At 36.2% G+C, this 23701-nt stretch overlaps 1 protein-coding gene across 2 annotated transcripts in view; it reads right to left on the reverse strand.

The window, feature by feature from the left end:
- The window catches only part of LOC106653314, a 95082-nt gene that overhangs the window by 11977 nt on the left and 59404 nt on the right, over nt 1–23701 (reverse strand). Inside the window, exons 1-5 of one of the 2 annotated variants that reach the window (XR_002763677.1) lie at nt 13559–13746; nt 13212–13470; nt 12404–12658; nt 11567–11692; nt 10718–10900 (exon numbers count right to left, since the gene is read on the reverse strand). Coding sequence is in view for 1 of the 2 variants with exons in the window: in XM_023463421.1 (XP_023319189.1) it covers nt 10718–10900; nt 11567–11692; nt 12404–12658; nt 13212–13470; nt 13559–13746 (1011 nt within the window). In the remaining variant the exon portion in view is untranslated. Of the gene's footprint in view, nt 1–10717; nt 10901–11566; nt 11693–12403; nt 12659–13211; nt 13471–13558; nt 13761–23701 lie in introns of those variants that run through there. The other variant, XM_023463421.1, reaches the window with a different exon arrangement.

The following is a 23701-nucleotide window of genomic DNA, read 5'->3' on the forward strand; positions in this document are numbered from 1 at the left end:
AACAGTTTTGAGTGCCATTGAAAATTCATTTATTTTGAAACCACATTGAATTTAATTTTACAATTGAAATAAGAAGGCTAAATTGAAAGGATTTATATATCTTTGCAAGGACAGTGATAACTCGTGTAAATTGTATTTTATATGTCGATTCTGTCACACTTCAGAGTTTGAAATACGTTCTAGAAGTAAGTTGAAAAAACTTTAATCGATGCAAATAATAACATTTTATATGAAACTTTCAAGTGCTTACTGACATTCATTTTTTCAAATAACCTGCAAAATAAACTAAATTACTCAAGTTATCAGTCCAAGAGGTATATCAATAAAGACTAAAGTTCTTGTATTTGTAAAAATTGTTTTTATGTAAGTTAGATGAATCTTAAACAAATATTTTGCTACGCTTGGTTCCTTGCAAAAATAGCAATATACAGGATAATGAGTTTGATAGAACTCAAAGTTGCTATTATAATAATATTATTCAAGTCAAAATAGTTCTGCGTTATCAAAAATGTATTTACTTGGCCCAATGTGTGACATTGGTTTAGTGATAGGGTATATCAAAGTGCACTTATTTTCTAAATAACCGGTTGAGATAATAAGTATGAGTTTTGTGATAAGTCTCAACAGTTGACGTAACACTAAAGACTAAAGTTTTTGACTTGACGATTGTTTTGATATTCATTAACTAAGTTTTACCACCACCATCACCACTTTTTAGTTACACACTTGGTTTCTTGCTAAAATAGTAATATATTAGATAATGAGTTTGATAGAACTCAAAGTTGCTATTATAATATTATTATTCAAGTCAAAATAATTCTGAGCGTTATCAAAAATGTATTTACTTGGCCCAATGTGTGACATTGGTTTAGTGATAGGGTATATCAAAGTGCACTTACTTTCTAAATAACCGGTTGAGATAATAAGTATGAGTTTTGTGATAAGTCTCAACAGTTGACGTAACTCTAAAGGCTAAAGTTTTTGACTTGACGATTGTTTTGATATTCATTAACTAAGTTTTACCACCACCATCACCACTTTTTAGTTACACACTTAGTTCCTTGCTAAAATAGTTATACATTAGATAATGAGTTTGGTGGGACTCAAAGTTGCTATTAGTATGCCTTTGTTTGATTCAACATAGTTTAGAGCATCATTTACAATTTAATATTACATATTGCACATTCAAATAAGTCAAATTTGTTCAGCGTTAGAGCTGGGTAGAACAAATCAACTGAGTAAATTTAAATAATATCCTTTTATGTGGAATTTTCAAGTGCCATCTCAAATTTGTTCATTTTGAATAAGGTGTTGAAATAAGATAAATTACTTCAGGGTCTGAGAGATATACAATATAAAGACTTCAGTTTTTATTCTTATGAAGATTGTCTATTTAAAGTTTAGAGGCTTTATATAGCTATTTTGCTATGTTTTTTCCTTAAAAATATCAATATACTTTATAGTAAGGCCAATAGGACTTGAAGTTTTTTTTAGAAAGTCATTTTGTAAGTAAGCACAGTTTTGATTGCCTTTAAAAATGTATTTATTGTCCTTACCCATTCAAATAAATAAATTTCATTTAATGATAGAGTACATGTAGTCGGGGAACCAAAGAGACCAAGGTTAAATGTATCTTACATAGTGTACAATCTTTTAGGTCAAATTTTTATGTTTAATTTTTCTTACCATCTAACGTAATTGCATTACTATAATTACATTACTAAAAAAGTATATTACTATTCAAGTAAATACATTATTGAAAACAAGTAATACAAGCGCTGAAGCATAGCCAAATATTCATTACAAGATCCTTTATTTTCTTTGAATTGTATACATTCATTGATGAAATATGTTGGAAATAACGGGTTGATTACATTTTTGTTAAAGGTTCCCCAGAGTTAAGCTAGAAAATATCATGGATCCATCAAAGGTTAGTATAAATATTTTTTTAATAATCTCAGATAATTTTTTATTACATCTTCGTCCTTAATTCGAGGTATACTTGTGCGCATTTTGTGATCAAAACTTAGTACTAGCAGACATTAAAACTCACGGTTGCATTCGGCCGTATAGATTTTTTCAAAATGATGATAAATATATCTATCCTCAAGAAGAGAATGGCCGCATTCATCACTTTGATCCGAAAACATATGCAGATTATGATCCCAATTTTCCATGCGAGGAGGAATTATTGGCGAATTATAATCAAAATTTGGTAAATACATATTCTAATTTCATTTCTGAAGCAATATTAGTTATTGCTGGCCGATATTTTTTTCCAAGAATAAATATATGTTACAATTTTGTTCCTTTGTTTGATGTTAATGAGAGAATGTGTAATTCATTCGTTCAAGATAGTAGGGTAATACTTTAATTGAAGAATAACTCCAATAATTTTCTGTATGTATCGATGCACAAAAATGTTCACTCTGCCTTTGAATTTTTGAACGGGATACTATTAAAGTATAATTAGAGAATCGTCAAATGTCCACTATTTATTTATGTTTAAAAAGATGTTTTTAGTAAATATCAATAAATATTGAAATTTCCAAGTCCTTTTGAGAATTCAGTTATGTAAAGTATTAGAATATCGTGGCTTATGTAGAAACCTTAAAATACAGAGGCGAAGGAGGCGATTATCTGCGAATAACTGATATGTCGAATGAATTTTACTCTTGTAGATAGAAAATTACTCGAGACTCCATCTGTTATAGACTTAGAGAGTCTGTAACAATTCGTCGAAGTCAGCACTTCGAAGCCCGTTTTCGCGACTTTTTATGTCTTTACAATTTTAACATTGGGAATATATTTGATACATTTTCAATGCTAAAACTTCCGAAAAATACGGGACATAACACCATCATAATTAGCAGAATTTTCTTGAACGTTTTAGTTTTTTTATCATCAAAATAGTGAATCTCGGTTTATTAAAACAATGAAGCAAACAAATTTAATACTTGCAGTTACATTTAAGTGAAACGTTTTTCGTTCCACTTTTCAATTGGAGAGTATAAAAACCAAAATTATAGTTGCAGCATTAGTTTGTGATAGATTTTGACAAGAATGCAAACTAAGGATAAAAAGGTCAAACCGTCATAAAAGTTATACGTAAAAAAGTATTATAGATTTACAAATTTACACCTCATGGTATATTTTACACAGTTCCATTGCATCTAAACTACATTTTTAATTCATGAGAATCGTACTATTTTTAACTGTCATTATTTTAAAAAAGTACAAACGTGTACCCAAAAAGTAAATATTAAAATTAAACTCTATCTCAATGTCTCTTGATAACAATAAATTTTTTTACTTGAGTTTCGTAATTTTTTTGTTCTTGCACTGTATGTATAACGATTATATCAATTTCTCGTATATAGAATAATAAATACTCGCGTACTCACACCTTTAAAGTTATATAAAAAAAAAATATTACTTTCAAATTTCAAAATGTAATTGTATTCGTAAAAAATGTTCAGGTTAATAAAACATCACGCAAGAAACATTTGGGCAAAAGACAAATTCGGAGAAATGCGATAAAACTAACGCAGCTGGAATTGGCAGAAGTTTCAAGCAAATGTTCTTTACCCAACGATGTTCATATTTCTAATAATCAAGTTGATACAATTGACAATCATGAATTTGAATCAATTGGGTGTGAGAACAATAAGGACAATATTGTATTTAAAGAAAAACTTGCACCAGTGGCATTGAAAGGGACCCTTTCAGAACCAACTCTCGACGCAGATCACTTTGAGCCTGATCAGTTTAGTATTAATCGATCGATTGATGATTGCTTTTCCAATCAAATGGACTATCATGAAGATATCAATTCATTCAGTGATAGTGACAGTGACGATGATACTTATAGATATAGCGATAGTGAAGCTGAATCAATCCCGGATGATGATCAAATTGACACCGATTTTCGCATCGATACTCGTTTTGGGTTTTTAAATGACAACAATTTACAAAACCAGAATTTCAGATCTAATTTAGTTGAATGGGCTTTAGAATTTAAGGTTCCTCACAATGCTTTAGGATCTTTATTGCACATGTTGAATAAATTCACCGATGTACCTTTTCCAAAAGACCCCCGAACATTGTTGAAAACGCCTAAAATTACAACAAATTTACAGACCATGGGTTCCGGTCAGTATTGTCATCTAGGACTTGAAAATTGCGTTAAAAAAATAATAAAAATCGAATTGATTAAAAATCCTGAATTTAAAATGATTCGATTAATGGTAAATATTGATGGAGCTCCTATTGGAAATTCTTCTGAAAAAAACTTTTGGCCCATTCAAGTAAAAGATTATTTTTCAAAATCGGTCCATGTGGTAGGAATTTACTATGGCGCCAAAAAACCCGAAGATCCTAATTCTTATTTAAGACAATTTGTTGATGAAGCTAAAAGTTTAGTTGATCATGGTTTCAGTTATGAAAACAAAGAGTATATTGTACGCATACATGGTCTAATATTTGATGCGCCTGCCAAGTCCTTTATTTTAGGTACGAAGTATCATTCGGGATATCACAGTTGTAGTAAATGCTTAATAGAAGGATCTCCAGGTAAATCGGTTTATTTTGCGCTAAATTCTAAAGACCAATATTTAAAGTATTGCCACGAATATTTGCGAACCGATGAATTATTTGCGAACTTTGCCTATTCGGAAACATATCAACGATCTGAATGTATTTTGAATGAAATACCTTGCCTTGGTTTGATTAAAAATACGCCAATTGATTCTTTGCATGCGGTATATTTAGGTGTTATGAAGCAAATGATTCGTCATTGGTTAGGACACAAAAAAAATGCTAATAAAAAAGCAAAATTATCTGCATCACAAATCGAACGAATTTCCTGTAGACTGGAAAATCTTAAGTTACTGTTGCCAAAAGATTTCAATAGAAGATGCAGATCTTTATCACTTTGGAAGCAGTGGAAAGCGACAGAATTTAGACATTTTTTGTTATATTTAGGTCCAATAGCACTGAAAGATGTTTTAAATCCTGACCTTTATAATAACTTTATTCTATTGCACATCAGTATACTAATTTTATCAAATAAATTGTTAGTGAAATGTACAGAGAATGTAAATTTTGCCGAAAGTTTACTCATACAATTTTTAACGACCTTTGAATCAGAATATGGCAAAGAAAATGTTACATTTAATGTACATTCATTGCTGCATTTAGCCAATGACGTAAGAGTTTTTGGCCCTTTGGATGATTTTAGTGCGTTTGCATTTGAAAATTATATTTGTTCAATGAAAAAAATGATACGAAAAGGCGATAAGCCATTGCAACAATTTTGTAGGCGCTTAGCAGAGTACGAGCATCGAAAATTACAGAAAGAAAATGATAAGTTTAGTTTTGAAGTGAAAATAGAACAGTTTAGTTGCGATTTAAAATTGGATCTTCAAGTTGATCGTTACTATAAATGTTTAATGACAAATTTTTGGGAAATAAATGCAGATGACGATCGAAATAATACAGTGATGTCAGATGACTCGATTATAATAAGTGTTTCTAGTATTGTATTAAGCAATGGTCATTACTACGTTGTAGGATATAAGTATAAAATAATAAATAACTTGTATACTTTTAACGGTATTGAAAGTAATATATTTGGTATAAATGTCGTTGAAAAATCCGTTGATATCGTGTGGCGTCAATGTGAGGACATAAAATGTAAAATGTTTATAGTTCCGTGTAGTTCTGGTTACATTGTACTACCGTTACTTCACACTTTAAATGAATAAAGTTTCTATTTGAAAATATAATTCGCTCTTATCAATATGGTCACCCAACAGGTCATTGAAAGCGTACTTGTCAATAAAACGTGATTATTAAAGCAAAATTAAATAATAATAATACATTTAAAATACTTTTAATAATACATGAATGAAGGAATAAAATGTCTTTCTGAATATCAGTTACAGATCTTTGGGACTTTTCAATCCCTGATAAAGTGATTTTAACATTTTTTTCAACTCCTTGAATTTTTATTGAAATGTTAGACATTAGATAGAATATATTAGTCAAAATACAAAATTTTAATACATAAAAAATTTAATGTTTGTGAGTTCTCAAATTCAAAACTAGAATTTTAACCAAAAAAATTTGTTATAAGCACACGAATATTCATCGTATAGTTAGTCATATAGTTTATCGTTGTTTGAATCATCAAATGCATCTAAAATTCGTTGAACAATAATATTTTTGATAGGTACACTGGGTGTACTGTAATTTAAAGGGTGCAAAAGAAATATTACGCCCAAAGTATCTTTTTGAGTCTTTTTATGACTCAAACTATCCTCAAATCATGCCCAGACTCTAACTTCGATTTAATTTACTTCTTTACAAAGTATTTGTTTAGTTAACGAAGTGAAATGTAAATCATATCTTAATTTTTTTTTCAATTTCTCGGTCTATAATTTAATTTCATTTGAAACGATCAAACGTTTTGAAAAATTCAGTCATAATCTTTCAATAATTTTAATCACTTTATTATATACATTTTTCTATATTACAGATGAAAGAATTAAAAGCATACGTGATTATTATCGACGCAGATGATAATAAAACCATCATTCCTAAAAAGTGGATTGCAGAAGATTTAAAAGGGTATTACTGGCCTCTTTTCGAGACAAGTTCAGATCTTAAAGCTGCTATAATTAAACAAATTGACGTGGAAGACGATTGGGATTTTCATGATATACATCAAATTGTTAAATCTGATGGTAAAACTAATTTTTAAATTAATTTTTCTTCATTTCTTGCTTCAAAGTACGTTATTTCATTTTAAATGCTTTTATATATATTATAACGATCAATGAAACTTACTTTGGAACGAGGAGCTAAAAATTTGAACGTTCTTTTCTGTGATTACGGCACTGGGCTTTGCCTCCAGTGAAAACCACGCAAAAAACGACGTTTCAATTGTTCCTATAGTCACAAGAAAAACGATTTTGATTAAAAAAAATTCTCTATGATATAGACGATTATGCAAAAGCTGTTGCCAATTCAAAATTGCAAGGTCTTGAAGATTTGACTGATCCCAGCGACACTGAAAAACAAATGAAAACACGATCGGGTAGATTACGGAAAAGACAAGAGAACGAGTCTGAGCAACAGCCGTCTAAGAAAACTCGATTATCACAAACGCTTATTTGTTCATCTGATGAGGAATTAAATAATAGAAGTACTAATAAGCATACTAATGAAGAAGAGGCTATAAAAGTACCAACAAAATTGAATATAAACAAAAATAAGGATTTTCCTTTAAAAAAAAGCGGACAAGTTGCTAAATCTACAGATAAACTGGGAGTAAAAAAACAATCTTCAACTTCAGGAGGAACCTCGTCTGAGTCTAATGGTCAAAAGAAAAAAGGCATTCCACCAGAATCATCTATTTTTCATCTGTCAGATGATGAAGAAAATGGAAATAAAGATAAAGATACTATTAGTTCAAAGAAAACATGTATTTCACCAAGATCAGCCCTTCAGCAACTGGCAAGTGATAACAATGATTCTACAGATCTTACATTAAAAAATGATTATCCTCCTGATTTATTGAGAGTGATTTATGGTGAGTGTGCCTGTTTTTTCTCAAAATTCAGAATTCAAGTAGGATTTTTATTTAATGATAATTTCTTTTATAGATGTAAGCTGTAAATTATTAACAAAAGTGAATGCTTTAACCGCGAAGGTTGAGCAATTAGAATCAACAGTTAGTAAGCAAAAGTTATTAGTAGCTAATTCCTCTGAAAATCGTTCCATTACCGAAGAAGAAGAAGAAGAATTAAAAAAATATTTTCCTATGAATACAATGGAAGATGTTACGGCAGTAGAGCAAAAGTTAACATCTAAAGCTTTCTACAGAAGTGTGGTAAGAAAAATAATTAATTTATTTTATACTTTTATTTTATATTGCGAGTAATTTGCATGATTATGTACTATTATCGTAAAAAGTTGAAGATATTAATTTCTCCCCAATATTACTAATAAAAAAATTGTTTAATATCCATTACTTACTATTATATTTGATAGTTGCAGTCTAAATGATTAAAAATTGATCTGAACCTCAGTTATGATATATAATTCGCAGTTTGGTAATTAAAAAACACAAAAACTTTATCTATTTTGCGTCTGAAACACGATATTTAATTAAAAAAAACCTTTTAACAAAATAAAATAGATCCTACAGATTCATTTCTGGGTTAACATTAATGGTGATTTTTTGTTATTGTATGTACCAACTTGTTAGTAAAGCATGTGAATATTAATGTTTTCATTCTGACTCACTGTACGTAAGCAAAAATATGGTCTGTAAAATACAATTAAGTAGCTATTGAAGCAATTACTTTTGGTTGTTGAAAAATAACGTGAAAAAATTTCAAATAACCAACTTATTTAATCATTTTATTTTCTTAATATCCGTAATTCCTTAAAAACTTCACAATTGTATTTCTAACCAAGGCCATATTTTTATAAATCACTATTTAATTTAAAACTATTGCTCTATCCTCACTCGCTAACGATCGTTAGGTATTTTAGATTTTTTTTGAGAAATTTGTGATTTCGATTGAAAAAAAGTACTATTATAATGCTTCTATAGTTCTATTATAGTAGTTTTTTTTAGGAATTGAGATCAGAAATTTTTGGGGATCTAAGCACTTTTTTCAGCTTCAAAGCGTTATATATAAGATTATAGAACTCTTTCTGTTTTTAGGTCATTTTTACGAATCAAAAAGGAGGCTCTGACTTCCGCAAATTAATTAATAATATTATGAAGAACTTAATGACCAATGAACTAGCTACCAAATTTAATTTCACTGGAAGAGGCCCAAACGGAGGATTTAAGACACTAACTCTATGCAATTGTGTCTACCGTACGTATTATAAGTTTTATATTTAAATGTTATAAGTAATTAAGTATAATGATAGAAATAAACTCTAAAAACTCTTATTAGAAAGTGTACGGAGGAGCTTCGGAGCTACTGATGAAGAAATTAAAGAGGGTATTAAAAATTGGCTTGACCATGCCAACACACGGATCGGGAGAGCCAGGTAGTTTACCAAATTGTAAATAGTTTTAAATTTAATTATGGATTAATGAAACTAACTTATTATTTTCAGCAAAAAAGCTAATGAAAAATTTACTCCAGTTGATATAGATATTTAATTGGCTAAACTTTTTAAAGGGTGTTACAATAATTTATAGAAATATAGATGAAAAATTAATAAATACATGACTTATTTTCAAATGAAAATCATGATTTTTTATTAAACTAACTTTTCATTTTTTGAGCTCGCTGAATTCCTAACTTCCTATGTAGACTCACCTATTTCAAAGAGTTCATGTAAAGTTTATTAGAAAATTGATTGAATGCATTTGCAGAGGCTTACCCAATTTTTAAAGAAATTTTTCGTGAAAGATTCTTGAATACTATTGTTTAAACTTCAGCAAGACTTTCTGGAAAGTTTATACAATAGTATTCAGGAATCTTTCACGAAAAATTTCTTAAAGAATTGTGTAAGCCTTTGGAATTGCATTCAAACAATCTTCCAATAAACTTACATAAAATCTTTTGGGAATCATCCACGAAAACTTCTTCAAAGGGTTCTGAGAACCTTCCAAAATGCATTCAAGAAAGTATTCAAAAAGCTTACATAACAGCTTTCGAAACGACCCTTGGGAACCTTTTCAACTGCTTTCAAAGAAGCTTCCCACAAGCTCGCTAGAGATCTTTTTCAAAACCTCTCTGAAAGTCTTTCAACAACTTTTCAAAATGCTTTCCCGGAAGCTTCCATGAAAGCTCTCCGAAATCTTGTGAGTGAGCTTCTTAGAAGCTTTTTGAGAATCTTTTAAAACACTTTCTGGGAGGCTTTCTAAATGCTCTCATGAAAACTTCCCGGAGGTTTACAGGGAATCTTTCAAGGCACTTTCAAGAAAGCTTTTTGAGACTATTTTGTCGCGGACATTTTCAGTTTCCCATAAGCTTCCATGAAAGCTCTCCGAAATCTTGTAAGTAAGCTTCTTAGAAGCTTTTTGAGAATCTTTTCAAACACTTTCTGGGAGGCTTTCTAAATGCTCTCATGAAAACTTCCCGGAAGTTTGCAGGGAATCTTTCAAGGCACTTTCAAGAAAGCTTTTTGAGACTATTTTGTCGCGGACATTTCAAATTTCTCGAAAGCTTTCATGAAAGCTTCCTGGAAGGTTCGAAAACTTTCTTGAAAGCTTCCTGAAAGCTTTCAAGGATCTTTCATGCTATGTGGGCAGCGCACGATACTGATCGACGCCCTGGACGTATTGAAGCGGTCGCCGCTATTTTATGCTCTGCTACACGGCCACATGAAGCTGGCCGACTTATTGGTCAAGAGAGGTGCCGATCTAATCCTAAATTGGGGCTTCAGATCGATGGGTAGCAAAGCAAGATGATTTGGCAGCAGGCCCAGATCAGTTAGAATATTTTCAAAGTGTTGCCGTGTCTTGTGTTGTGACGATGTTTTGCCCAAATTGTGCATTTTAGTTAAATAAAGAAATGAAAAAAAAATTTAAATTGTCAATGCTTAAAATTTATTTCAGTTGTATTTACCAAAAAAAAAAAATCCTATATAATTTTTATACCAATTGCAGCTATCCTTACGCGGCTGCTTAAATATACATTGACAAAGGTGCATGAAAAAAAATGAAACGACGCATCATTACCTCGTATCCCGTCGTGTTGCCGATCGCTGGATGATGCACCAGGGTGACGAAGAACAGCGGCCCCCAGAAAATGACGTAGGCCGCCGTGATGACGAGAAACATCTTCACCCTCTGGACGCCGTCGCGCTCTATTCTTCGCAGATAGTTTCTCATTTTTTGATGCTCCTGGATGGCGCCAACCCTCTGCTCGTTATAGATAAAAAAATATTTATATCATCAATTTGTACGCGTCGTAGTTTATTGTATAAAAAAAGCCAATTAGCTTAATCGATTCGGTGCAAAAAAAAGTAAAGGATCTCAGTGCGGAATTTGCAGCGCGCGCGAGCTTCTGGAATATTGCCCGGGAAGATTGATATTTTTTCGGGTTATTACATTATAGTTGCGTCCAAGAAGAGAAAGAGAAAGAGAGAGAGTTAGAACATCGTCGATCCGCGTACAGAAGGGACAAAGAAAAAGTCAGCCCCAAAGGCCCAAGGCTCGATCTCGATTAGCATTATCGATTCCGTCGGTGCACTGCGCGCGTTATATACAGCCTATACGTAGCGGCCCACGTCTTCGCAATATCCAAAGTCGCCGCCGCTAAGCGCAAGCACAAGCCTGGCAAAGCCCCTCTGCGTATATGTATATATGTGTGCGCTATTGATTCTGCAAGGGACTCGGCGAGCTTTTGCACGCGTGTAATCGCGTTCCTCTATATAGCAGCTGACGCTCGGTACCTATACACATATCCGTATATATAGCTCTATCTATCCCTCTCTCTCTTTGGTAAGGGAAATTTCGACCAAAGTCCAATCGGAGTTTAATATTACCCACACACACACACACACACACACGAACATAGAGCCTTACCTTTGGCGTACCGCTGCTTCTGCGAACACCGTCGACCGCCGAGCCGCCGTCTTCTCCGGGTCTCGGTCCAGCCGCCTGGCCGCCGGTCACGTTGACCAGTGTGGTCACGAGTCCGGTTACTCTCACCTATATATACATACGTGACAGACTTATACAGACCAATATACGAGTGTATTTTAAGCCCTGTAATTGCTCGGTGGACTTTCGTTTTATACACGAACTTTGCGAGCTAGTGAATTTGATGAGCTTTTTGCGCTCGACGTTTATTACGATCGTATACGCTATACTTTTATCCATTAACATTACATTGTAGTTCGATCGATCATTTTTTCTTTTTTAGTGTTCGATTCTTTGACACCTCAGAATGAACAGATGTTGAATTGATAGTCACGCATAAAGTAGAATGTAAAACGGAAAAGCTTCTACGAAAAAATCGCGTTACGCTATTTAATAAAAAAGGTACTTTATTTAAGAGAATTTACTTTATTTTCAGGAAAAAAAACTCATTTCGCACTGCGAACATATTTTACCCGTACAAGTGTACCTCTTACAAAATGAAGTGGTGTGTGACATATATACCGCTCCCTGCTTTATTTTCACTATACACATACTACTGTTCTCGCCCGAGTGTGTCAGAACGGCTACGATTGCATTAGCATTGACGTTTTCAGCGAAGCGTAAAATTTTCATTTTTATATCACACCCGGCATACAGCCGACAGTTTCATTTGGAATTTTTTCCCCTCTTACCGAGAGCGAATCAAAAGGCTTTCACGGAGGCGCAAAGTACTTCCCTTTTTTCTTTTCTTTTTTCTTTTTTGAATATGAAAATTCTTACCGCCTCGACGTTGGATTTCGTCAAGTCTCTGTGCAGCTTTCTGAGGTGGAAGAGCGTCAGCACGACGCAGATGATGTTGATGAATATCCATAACAGATTGAGTATGTAGTGGCGGAAGGGGCCGTGCACCAGGGGACAGCTGGGCTCGTTGTGGCCCGTCTCCGTGTTGGCGGCCAGCGCACCGCTCAGAAAGGTCGGGCCCAAATTGATGGTGATGCTCGCGAACCAGATCATGAACGTACCGAAGATTACGCACTGAAGAAGAAGGAAAAAATTCATTGCTTGAAACGAAAACTACTTCCTCGATGTACGGTGAGTCATTGATAAAAGGGATAAAATAGCTTTTGCCCCGTAAGAAATGTTCATTGTATGATAAGGCCTTAATGACTAAAGAATCATAATTTGAAATGTTTTAAAATACATTATCGAGCGTGTTTTGATTATGTGAAGATTTAATTTTTTTAGTAATTTAAGTCTTCGCCAATAGATGGCGAGTACTCATATCCGAGTACCTGCAAGTGGCTAAGTAAAAATAATTGTATAAGTCAAGTACGGGTTCACAAGTTTCACAAGTCATTTGATAATGATTTACAGAGGGGTAGTATAAAAATGTAGATTTGGCAAAACTGCCCTGAAAAATAAAAAATATTAGCGAACCGAATCAAACGGATTCTAGTGTAATTTACTCTACTTGCTTCTAGACAATGATTTGCCGTTCCCTAAAAGTTATCCATAAAATATTGGGCATCTCTACCGCAGGTTGTCAGTATTATTTATTTAGATAATAAGAAAAAAAACAGATGTTTACCTGAGGTGAATCCATGAGAATGGGCGCGGCGATCTCTATGCCATCGCCGTCGTTCTCCTCCTCGAAGACGGGACTGTCGTTGAGCACGGTAGTAAGCATGTTGACCGTGGAAACGGTGACCAGCAAGAGAAAGGCCGTCTCGACCAGAGAGCACTTATTGACCGGCTGACAGTTGAGGATGCTCGAGCCGAGTGGCAAGAGGATGGCGGCTCGCGCGCAATCCACCATGGCTTGATGAAACAGCAGACCTTGCGACCATCTGCGGTATTGTAAAAAATGAAATAATACTTTAATTTCAAACCTTCGATGATACGTGAGAATCACGACTCTGCTGTATTATAATTGACCTTCTCAAGTTTCGCTTGCCGAGTATGAGGGCCATGAGCATAATGTTGGCGCCCATTCCCATAGCGCCGAGGCTAAAAATGACGGTGGCCTCGGCCACGCCGCCCGGATGGCACTGGAAGACCTTTGTGGCGTTCGACGTGACATTGCCCGACGCCCCGATGCCGAATCGCAGATTGGCTCCTATCATCTCTACTGCTCAATCTGTAACAATGAAAAATTTACATTATCTTCACTATACAGTCAAAAACATATGTAATAATTATATTTTTAATTAATTTATTTATTTTCATACAAATTCAATTAATTTTCATCAGAGAAATAATAGTCCAAAATAAAATGTTCATTTTATAGGTAATTTAGTTTTTCATAAGTAGAATAAGCCTATATAGTCTGATCACAGCTTGACTTCGCTACTTAAACTCGACATATACAGAGCTCATACATAGCGGACGTGATCGACGGACAAAAGCGAAGTATTTAGCAGCTGATCGCGGACTATACTGTCGAGTTCTCCGCACGCTCTCGTAGATTATATTTGCCAAAGGAGTCGAACAAACAAACTCGCAGTAGTCCTACTACCTACCTACCTATACTGTCGAGTGAAGGGGCTTTTGGCCTATCTCTCTCGGCGAGTAGCTATGCATGCACACACTGCGAGGCTAATTGCCGCGCTGCAGTGCTCGGCTAACTGACCGCAATTAATGAAGCCTCTCTCTCGTGGCGCGCTTATGATGGCTTTCTGTTATATGCTTACGTACAGCGGCTAGCTAGCTTATATGTGTGTGTGTGTCCCGCGTGCGTAGCGCAAACAATCGCGTGTATGTAGGCAGGCGCCTAATCACCAACACAGTGGTGTCCTACTCCCTGGAGGCGTCCGATTTATGTTTTCGATGTTCCGTGTACTGTACGTGGATCTTTAAAAGCTTCGCTCGAATTGTCGTGCAACGAGTTTGACTGTAGAGACTGTGTTTACCGCGCAATAGGCCGTGTTTTCCTATTGTTTCGAAAGGGCTCTTTCAAAGCACGACGATTACAATTTATAAATAACAAGCGTATAAATTGAAAGGCGAGCGCGTTCATCCGCAAGCTCGCGAGCGCACAAATAAACGCGTTTCTTTCGCTTGGAATATCTTTACACAAAACGCGGTGCAAAATATATATATCGCTGTTGCTGCACCCAGAGAGAGAGAGAGAGAGAGCTTACATACACACACGTACTTGTGCGACGCTATGAAAACGAAAACAAAATTGTGGCGAAAGATAAAAAATACAGAGGCGTATAGCAGCTACTATACTGCAGCGAGAGATGCAGAGCAAGAGGGAGGAAGGGAGAGCTAACTCTGCCGCACACTTGCGTCGTAAATTTAATTTTTCCCTTTTTCCTGTGCAGCAGCGCAGTGTCGTCGTGGTGGTGGTGGTGGTGAGGTAGGGGGACTACAGGGTGGCGCACAACTATCCTCTCTCTCTCACTCTCTCGTTCTCGCGCCCCGGCACTCGCGTCGACATTTCGATTGTTTGTTTACGCGCAAATCGTGGCGCGATATATGCACGAGCCTGCATAGAACTCGCATACACAAAAGCAGCCCATCGTGCGCTGTACGTCTCTATCTCTCTCTGCTGCTGCTGCTGTTGCTATGCGTGCGTGTTGTTTCGTTTTCTCTCGCTCGACCGGTGACTAACAGGACTGCAGTAGGGTCGAAAAATAACGCTCGCCCGGAGTTGAAAAAACAAAAAGTCGGGGAGGCAAAGTTGGGCAAAGAAGCGCGTAGCTTGCACAGCGCGATGCATATAGTGCAACTGCACCAGTGCAGTGCAGCGCCCGTATTTACTCGAATTCGAACGCTCATAGAGAGGAGGAAGTCGACTAACGGGGGGAGTCAACAAAAAGGACAAGGCCACGAAAATGTGCGAAGCGAGGTAAATTTTTGACCCACGGGCTACTGCAGCTGTAGAGGAGAGCGAGCTGAATAAACATTTTGCCGCTTGGCTCCCACACACATGCCGTCGAGTCCCTTGTACTACTACTGCTGGCTACTACTGTACTAGTAGTAGTTTAGCAGCGGACCGGTGCGTGCAGTTCAGCCGTTCGAGTGAGGTACGCTCGTGTAGAGCAGCTGCTGCGTTTTTTTTCCTTCGGACGTACGATCGCCTCTGGTCCTCTTATCCTCCGCACACATATATACGCACACACGCACGTATACACCGAAGCACGAGCGCTTAAACACGCGCGCGGGTCTACAGCTGCAGTAGTACTACACGCAACTTTATTTAACCTTTTCTTTTCTACCTTTTTTGCCTCCTTATTCGGTACCCGCTGCCCCTGCGAGCTTACGCTCGAGCTTTCGTTGCAGCTCGCTCGTTTTGCCTTGACATTTTATCGTTTGAAGAATGTAACTCGCTTTCTCGGTTAGCCTGTTTAGCCACGCGTACGAGATTTTTTTGCTCTTGCTCTTGCCTCGGCCACGTCCCACTGCATTAACAATTTTTTTTTGCGCGCGGATCTAATGCATTTCCTTGTGCACGTTTCTTTTGCTATGCAAATTCTTTTGCGCGAGGCTGTGTGTGTGTGCGTGCGTACGTAGGAGTCTCTCCGAGCGACTGGAATACATTCATTATACGATCTTAAGATATTGAAATTTTTCGTAACGAGACCGAAAGTATTGAGAGTATACTTTATTTTAATTTTTTTTCGAACGGCACCGAGATTCTCCGAATAAATTTGACATTTTCAATTCTAAATTTAAACTTGAATGTAAAATATTTGGTTTAATTTTCATTATTAATAAATAAAAATCGCTGCCATCCTTCTGCGAATATGACTATTCTTATAAAATTACGAATAATTGTTAATGGAATAAATCATTGTTTAATTTCAAAATAATAAATGTTTAAACTAGATACGTGCAACAGTTTCAACATTTAAGGGCTTATATACACCTTAAATTCAAAATTTTTTTATTCAATTTTTGAACGGGATTTTTTCTCCCCTTTCCATTGCATTTTTCGAAATTCCAAAATTTTGATTTTGCACTGAGATACAGCTGTTTCCGTGAGCCTTTTTCCTATACTTTACGTGTTAAATTTTTTCTTCTTTTGCGTTTTCTGGCAAGTAGTGTATTTGGTCACCTTTCGTAATATTCAGAGGGTACCGATTGAGCTTTCTGCACCACGGATGCTTACATTTCTTCAGAACATGAATGGTTACGGCCACTACCACGGGCGAGACGATTGAGCTCATAGATCATTCTCAAAACGTATTCTTATGACTTAAATTTCGGCAAAAACGAAAAATGAAAAAAAACGTGTGTTTAACTGTTCATGCATAGCAATCTGAGAGTTCGGTCGTCTCACTCGTGATAGTAGCCGTAACCATTCATGTTCTGAAGAAATGTACGCGACCCTGGTGCACAAAGCTCAATCGGTACCCTCTGAATATTACGACAGGTGACCAAAAACACTACTCGCCAAAAAACGCAAAAGAAGAAAAAATGTATAAAAACGTATAGGAAAAAGGCTCACGGAAACAGCTGTATCTTACTGCAAAATCAAAATTTTGGAATTTCGAAAAATGCAATGGAAAGGGGAGAAAAAATCCTATTCAAAAATTGAATAAAAAATTTTTTTTGAATTTAAGGTGTATATAAGCCCTTAGAGAAAACTATATTTTTTTTCAGAATGTGACTTTTGAAATATCTTCATCAAAGTTTGACTTTGTAATAAGTACTAAAAAAAGTAACTTCAGGCTTCTGAAACAAGATGATGGTTGGTCCCGGAAATTTCAATAGTATTTAGAAATATGTATGGATCGATAGAACTATGATAGCCTTTCGATCATTTGATACACGATTAGTTTTGCATTTACTAGGATTTTTTTGCGTATACAAACAATAGAGTGAAAAGTTTAAGAATAGCTTTTACTTCAAGAGTTAACATACCGATAGATAGTAGTTTCTTGGAAAGCACTGTTTTTATTTTAATTTATATAAGATAAGTAAATAAAAATTGTTCACAATCACAAGAAATTAATGACACTTTGAAATTCTTTATTATTCTATACAAAATTGAAAGATATTTATGTAAAAGATTTTTTGAAATATCGTAGTATATTCATGCGATTATGAAGGCCTTCAATATGTCAAAACACCTTCAAACAAATCTCACGCTCCTAGGATTTTCTTCCATTATGTATCTTCAATATGTGTCTATTGAGGGTACTATTTTTTCCAAATTATATGTGACAGATCTCACATTCAAAGGGTTTGTTTCGATCATGTACTAATGTATGTGAGTTTTGAGATAATCTTCTCGTCCAAATGATTTATGACAAATCTCACATTTGAAGGGTTTGTTCGTTTTATAACGGAATCCGTTTGTAATCGAAATCATTTGATCTTCGTGATTAAAATAATTAGTCTGAATTTGGTCTTCAATTTTCGAAATAGGTCGGCAATTTTGATTCTCAGTTTTACATACTGTTGTTAATGGAGATGGCAGTTCAGGTTTAATATTTTTGCACTCAATCTCAATGAATATTTTTTCATCTAACTTTTGCTGAAATGCCATAACCTCATTGGCGTAATTTTCCTAATATTAGCGAGATATTAATATTGTGGTATATTAGCGAGAAGTCCTGCTGATTGCGAAACTCCTTTGCCATGTTTCCCCTTCCACTACCGACTAGCCATAAGCGGTAACATAACTGATGACCGACATTTCTTATTTTCATACTTCCGAATATGAATTAAAGTATATTATAAATTCGGTATATTATTCTACAATTTTCTTTTTAAAGTCTCAGCTTTTTCGGGAGAGACAATGTTAATTTTTATCACACCGCTTATTTTCATGTGTTCTACATTTAAAAAATTATAACTAAATTGAAAGAACATCTTAAAGATGTTCAAACTTTCAATATTTGTAACTGTCATCGGTATTAATTAAATTAACGCAATTTTCAAGAGTCGTATAAAATCACAACGTGATAAAAAAATATTGTCTCCAAAAAAGCCGCATTTTACCGAACAAGCTTTGAAAATTATATTACTTAGATACATTTTTTTTTAGACCGATTTCAGAAAACGGGTTAATCCTCTGTATTTTTATTGTAAATAACTTTACTGAATTATATCAAATTTCATTTTGTAGTTTTAGCGGAAATTTTTTAATACTGAATATAGATTTTATCCAAGTTAAAAAATGTACTACACCTGGTTCAAAAATTCATTTTCGAGCCTATCACAGAGCAACTTCTGGTAAGAAGCAAAGCACAATTTAACCATCAACTGTAATTCAATTATTATTCACCATGAATAAGATAACTAATTGAAAGTTATGAAGTGTAAAAAAATCCATCTCCTGCAATGTTGATTTACTGATTACGTTGATTAGCTGATGCGCTCGCAAAGAACGAGGGAGTAGAAGCATCTCCACGCTTTACGCTTACATATATTTTTTTATCATAATAATAATCACAGGATATAAGACAGTTAGCGGCGCATATTTTACAAGAAAAGATGCCTCAAAAGCGTAGCGTCGACAACGAGAGGGTGGAGAGAGAGAGAGAAGGAAGACTACGTCGACGACGACGACGACGACGACGACTACGGCTCCGGCATCGTAATTTTCTCTTGCGTAATCAGAGACGTTAAATGTACTCGGGCGCTCGTACACTATGTGCCCGTGCCTCTAATTGGATTCTGTGCTCTTCTGCGAGATCTTCATCGAGCCAAGTAGGTGTCTGTATACACACACACTCGCATACTCGCACACATACGTATGTACGTAGGTACGCGCAAGCGAGAAAGAGAAAACTTGCTCGTCGATGATAATATTTCTTCGGAGGCGAGCTTGGCTGATATAATTCCGTCTTATATACGCGCGCCAGCCGCGTGTATATACTTTTTTTTACAAATTTCTCTAGGATAAAACTCGCTGCGGATAATCTGATGAACTACTTGTTCTGCTTGGATTAATTTGAAAAGTTACGCTGTGTTTATCAAAATCTCTCTCTCTCTCTTTGCGTGTGCTGTGTACAACACAAAAAAACTTCTATATCGAGGAATATTCATGAACTCGAGGCGCTATACACACAAACGCGCCCGAAGGAACGAGAGTTGACTTTTGACGAGAAATGTCGACTGCGTTTCGCCGCGTAAAAAAAAAAGATCGACACTCCTAATGCAGAAATAAAAAGCGAAGGAGGGAAGGAAAAAATGTCGAGCGAAAAAGTTTAAAAGATTCAAGTTCGTAATTTGTGTCGAACAGTTTTGTGTGTATACTACGTATTGTGCGCCATTCTTTCTTCTTTTACTTTCCCTGGCAGCTCTTGACCTTATCCGCAAGTACGAGAAAAAGAGAGAGAGAAAATAGAGGATAGGATATACAGAGGGTAGGAAGTGAGTCAATTTTGCTCCTAATTATGAACCGAGGAATTTTTTCTCTCCTTTTTTTCTCTGTACTTGTGTGTGTGTGTGTGTGCGTGGCGTGTGCGGCTGTTTTAATACCGGCTGCGCGATAAAGCTCACTGCAGCAGCAGCGGAGCTGGTCCTGGGGTACATAAAGCACAAAGATGCAGCGCGCACACGAGCATCAAGAAGATTAAGATGTTCCCTTATATAAATGAAAGAGAAGCGTCTCTCGCAACGTACACACACACACACACTTGGCTACATTAGAAAGCACCCATTCGGTTTGCCCGTATATGTATAACTATGATTTTTATTATACGCGGACAAAGACAAAATAAATCGACTTAATTAAAAAGATCCGTCGCAAAGTCACAGATTTTTGTCGCCCAAACCTTATAACGAGCTTCTCGCTATGAGTCTCTTTATTTACTCTTACATAATTGGGAGCTTTATATACATGTATCGAGCTTTTTTTCTTAATGAGAGTAAAGCTTTTTTATTCGTTTTATATAATTAAATGATTATAATCCGCGAAGGTGACAATTTTTTAATTGAATATATTTTCGTGTTTTTTTTTTCAAATTTAAGGCAATATCGTAAAGCTCGATCTCTGCTCTAGATTTGATTATAGTACAGCATTGCTCGCGCGCGCGCGCGCGCGTGTTTACCTATATCGCGACAACATGCATAAACCAGATCGGTGCGGCTGAAAAAGGAAGGAAAAAGTACGTAGTCGTAGGGTCTTGGCTGACTGCGCGAGCGGAGATATTTACGCGCAAATGCCATTGTATCGTACACGCCGAGGATATAATACTAAGATCGTGTATACGCAGAGGGTATATGGAGGATGTTATAGAACAGGCGTCACTGGGCGTACATTCTACAAGTCGCGATGACATTACCGTAACCATTACCTCGACGAATAAGACCCGCGACTAAATCCATTTCCCTCACTGTACGCGTATGTATGGCGTCGAGAGAGAAAAAGATAACCAATCAAGTGGTACATTATACGGCAGTGATATTCCCTTGCTCGCTTTTTTCAGAGCCGTTAATGCTTTTCCGATATGTACGTATACGTACGTGTGTACGTTAGCCCCGAACTGCACCGCCCGTACTACTGCGGCGCGTCGTTGCGTCGACGGCAATGGTATAAAGCTTCGTGTGTACGTATACTACACTATGCGCATTCAATATCCGATCCAAGAAAGCAGAAAAAAGCCGCGACGACCGTGGGATGTATGCGGGTACACCGCCAAGAGAAAACAACAATTTTCACTTATATTGTCGCGCTTTTTCGCGAGTTGGGATTTTCTGACATTTTTGCGAGCTCCTTTATAGTTTATTATGGATAATTTGTAAATAAGGAGTCTTGCGCTAATCGAAGAGTTAATTGTGTTCTTCCACTCCTGGTAGAAATGCTTGACATTTTATAACTATGTTTTTGATGAACGAAGAAATTTTTTAGATGGCATACATAGAAATCAAGAAAACCTACAGCTTATAATGTGCTAAATAAATAAATTGAACACTTTGACATATTTGCAAATATTTTGACTTTACCATTTGCAGATTTATAAAATTAAGGTACTTGCCATCTAGTGGTCAAGACGATAAGTGAAATTATCGTATTCTATTATAATTGTACTAACTAGTTTAAACTTTTTGAAACAACCAAATTGTTATATTCAGATCTTTAAAATTCTCTTAATATTGTTAAAATAGTCACGTTGATAGTTATTGTTGAGTGGTAATTTTTAGATCAGTAGTCCGGTTAAAAACGATGATCATTTCTACGAGAGATATCGGAGTAAAGATGTGTGAGTCAAGAGAACGAGCATTATTTTCTCGAGCGAAATCTTTTTGAAGTCGCCCAGTGTAGCGTACGACATTTTTGCCATCCAGCCGTGAGAGCACCCGATGTCGCAACTGCAAGCTCGCGACAATAATAAATCGAATCCATCTCAATTTTCAATTCTCCGAGGCGCATTACTGCGATATTTGTCGCACACATCGTCGTCGTCGTCTTCTCTTTATATACTTATATCTATCGCAGAGAGAGAGAGAGAGAGAGAGAGAGAGAGAGACGGAGAGATCGTAGCCGAGCCAAATATTATCAGGTCGCGCCGACTCGGCATTTACGTTTGTGCAGATGAGTGTTAGTAGTCGCCGCTCGCTTGAAGAAGAAGAAGAAGAGAGAAGAAAAAGGGCTACGTTTTCAGAAAATACCTTTGCTACTGTGTGTGTGACACACGTTTTTGCGCACACAAAATGTATCCTCCCCCCTCCCCTTGCACGTAGCTAAAATTTCCCATGCAGGGCATGTGTCGCGAGATTTTTTGCTTCATTCTTCACATCCCGGCGAGTATATCTCTGCTGCCGCTCTGAACTTTCTCGGGGGGCAGGGGGAAGCTTTAAATTTTATATTCTTCTCTGTCGAGTCATTTTTCTGCGAAAAAAGCGCCTCGGAGGTGTTGTTGCTGTTGCTGGCCCTCCGTGTGTACTTATTTTGGCTCTTTATATTCTTTCGCGATGAATCTCTTCCTACGGATTTTTTCTTTCTATTCATCTCCTCGCGCCCAAATTTTATTTATCGTTCGGAGGCGAACATCGTCTTACGTATACGCATGGATTGATACGGACGATTTACGCCCCGGGAAAACATCGTACATTAGTTGAATAATTCCAGCTGTGCGACGCATGAATATTCACGAGTCGAGCTGCGCAGCGCCTCGAATATGTACCAATATAATTTGCACTCAACTCTCATGTGTCGCAGCCACGGGGCGCGGGCGTATATATTGACACAAGTACGACTTTGGAGTACATTAATTTCTCTCCATACGCTCGAGAAGAAAGAGAGGAAGGAGAAGAGCAGGAGTAACATTTCCATATGCTAATAATACGAATATAACTATATAACGCGGGGCCGCGCGAGTCTCGAGTACATTCATACATATGTAGCTCTGGAATGGCCCTTTTACAGTGGCGTTAAAACTTAATTCATTCCGATTCATTTGAATTCCGAGTAGAGTACGTGCGGCTTTGAGGTGAAAAATCGACGAGGACTAATACGTGCAAGCTTGGTCGCGGTGGCGTACTATACGTTTAACGCAATCATCTACCTACTGTGTAATAACCTCGTCCGGGATAAGCTCGTTTTACCCGTCGAGCACTCGAAGTTCATGCTTTTCTCTTGAAAAGAGATCTTCAAAGTTGGATCCTCGTCCCCTTTATATCTATCTCTGCTATACTTTTTAAGTATTCGGAGAATTTTCTATATGCGGCACTTGGCTGCGACACACTCGACACGGTCTCTGCATCGATACTCGATTTTTTCCTATATTATTTTATATGGTATCACTTTTTCAAACAAACACTATGTACGCGAGTGCGCTCGAGAGGCGAGATTTAATTTTGTCCCGCGCGACAAATGTTACCAGCCCCCTCCCCCCCCTTTTTGATCGTAGTTTATGAGTATAAATGTACTCATCAACCGAAAGTAGGAAAATGCCCGGAGGATCCTTGCAGAAAGTTAAACCAGCTGGTAATACATTTGGGGAGTTTTGGGAAAAGCGACTTTATCATAAAGCAAAAACGAGCTGCAAGCTTGCGCGAATAACATCCGAACTATGCAGCCAAGATTATTAGCATAATTTACACGCTCAGAAATAAGCGAACGAAACAAATTTACCCAACTATTTCTCAACAAGTTGAGCGATAATTAGATCAACT

Source organism: Trichogramma pretiosum, unplaced genomic scaffold (assembly GCF_000599845.2).
Source record: "Trichogramma pretiosum strain Unisexual culture from Peru unplaced genomic scaffold, Tpre_2.0 scaffold162, whole genome shotgun sequence".
Taxonomy (NCBI): Eukaryota; Metazoa; Arthropoda; class Insecta; order Hymenoptera; family Trichogrammatidae; genus Trichogramma; species Trichogramma pretiosum.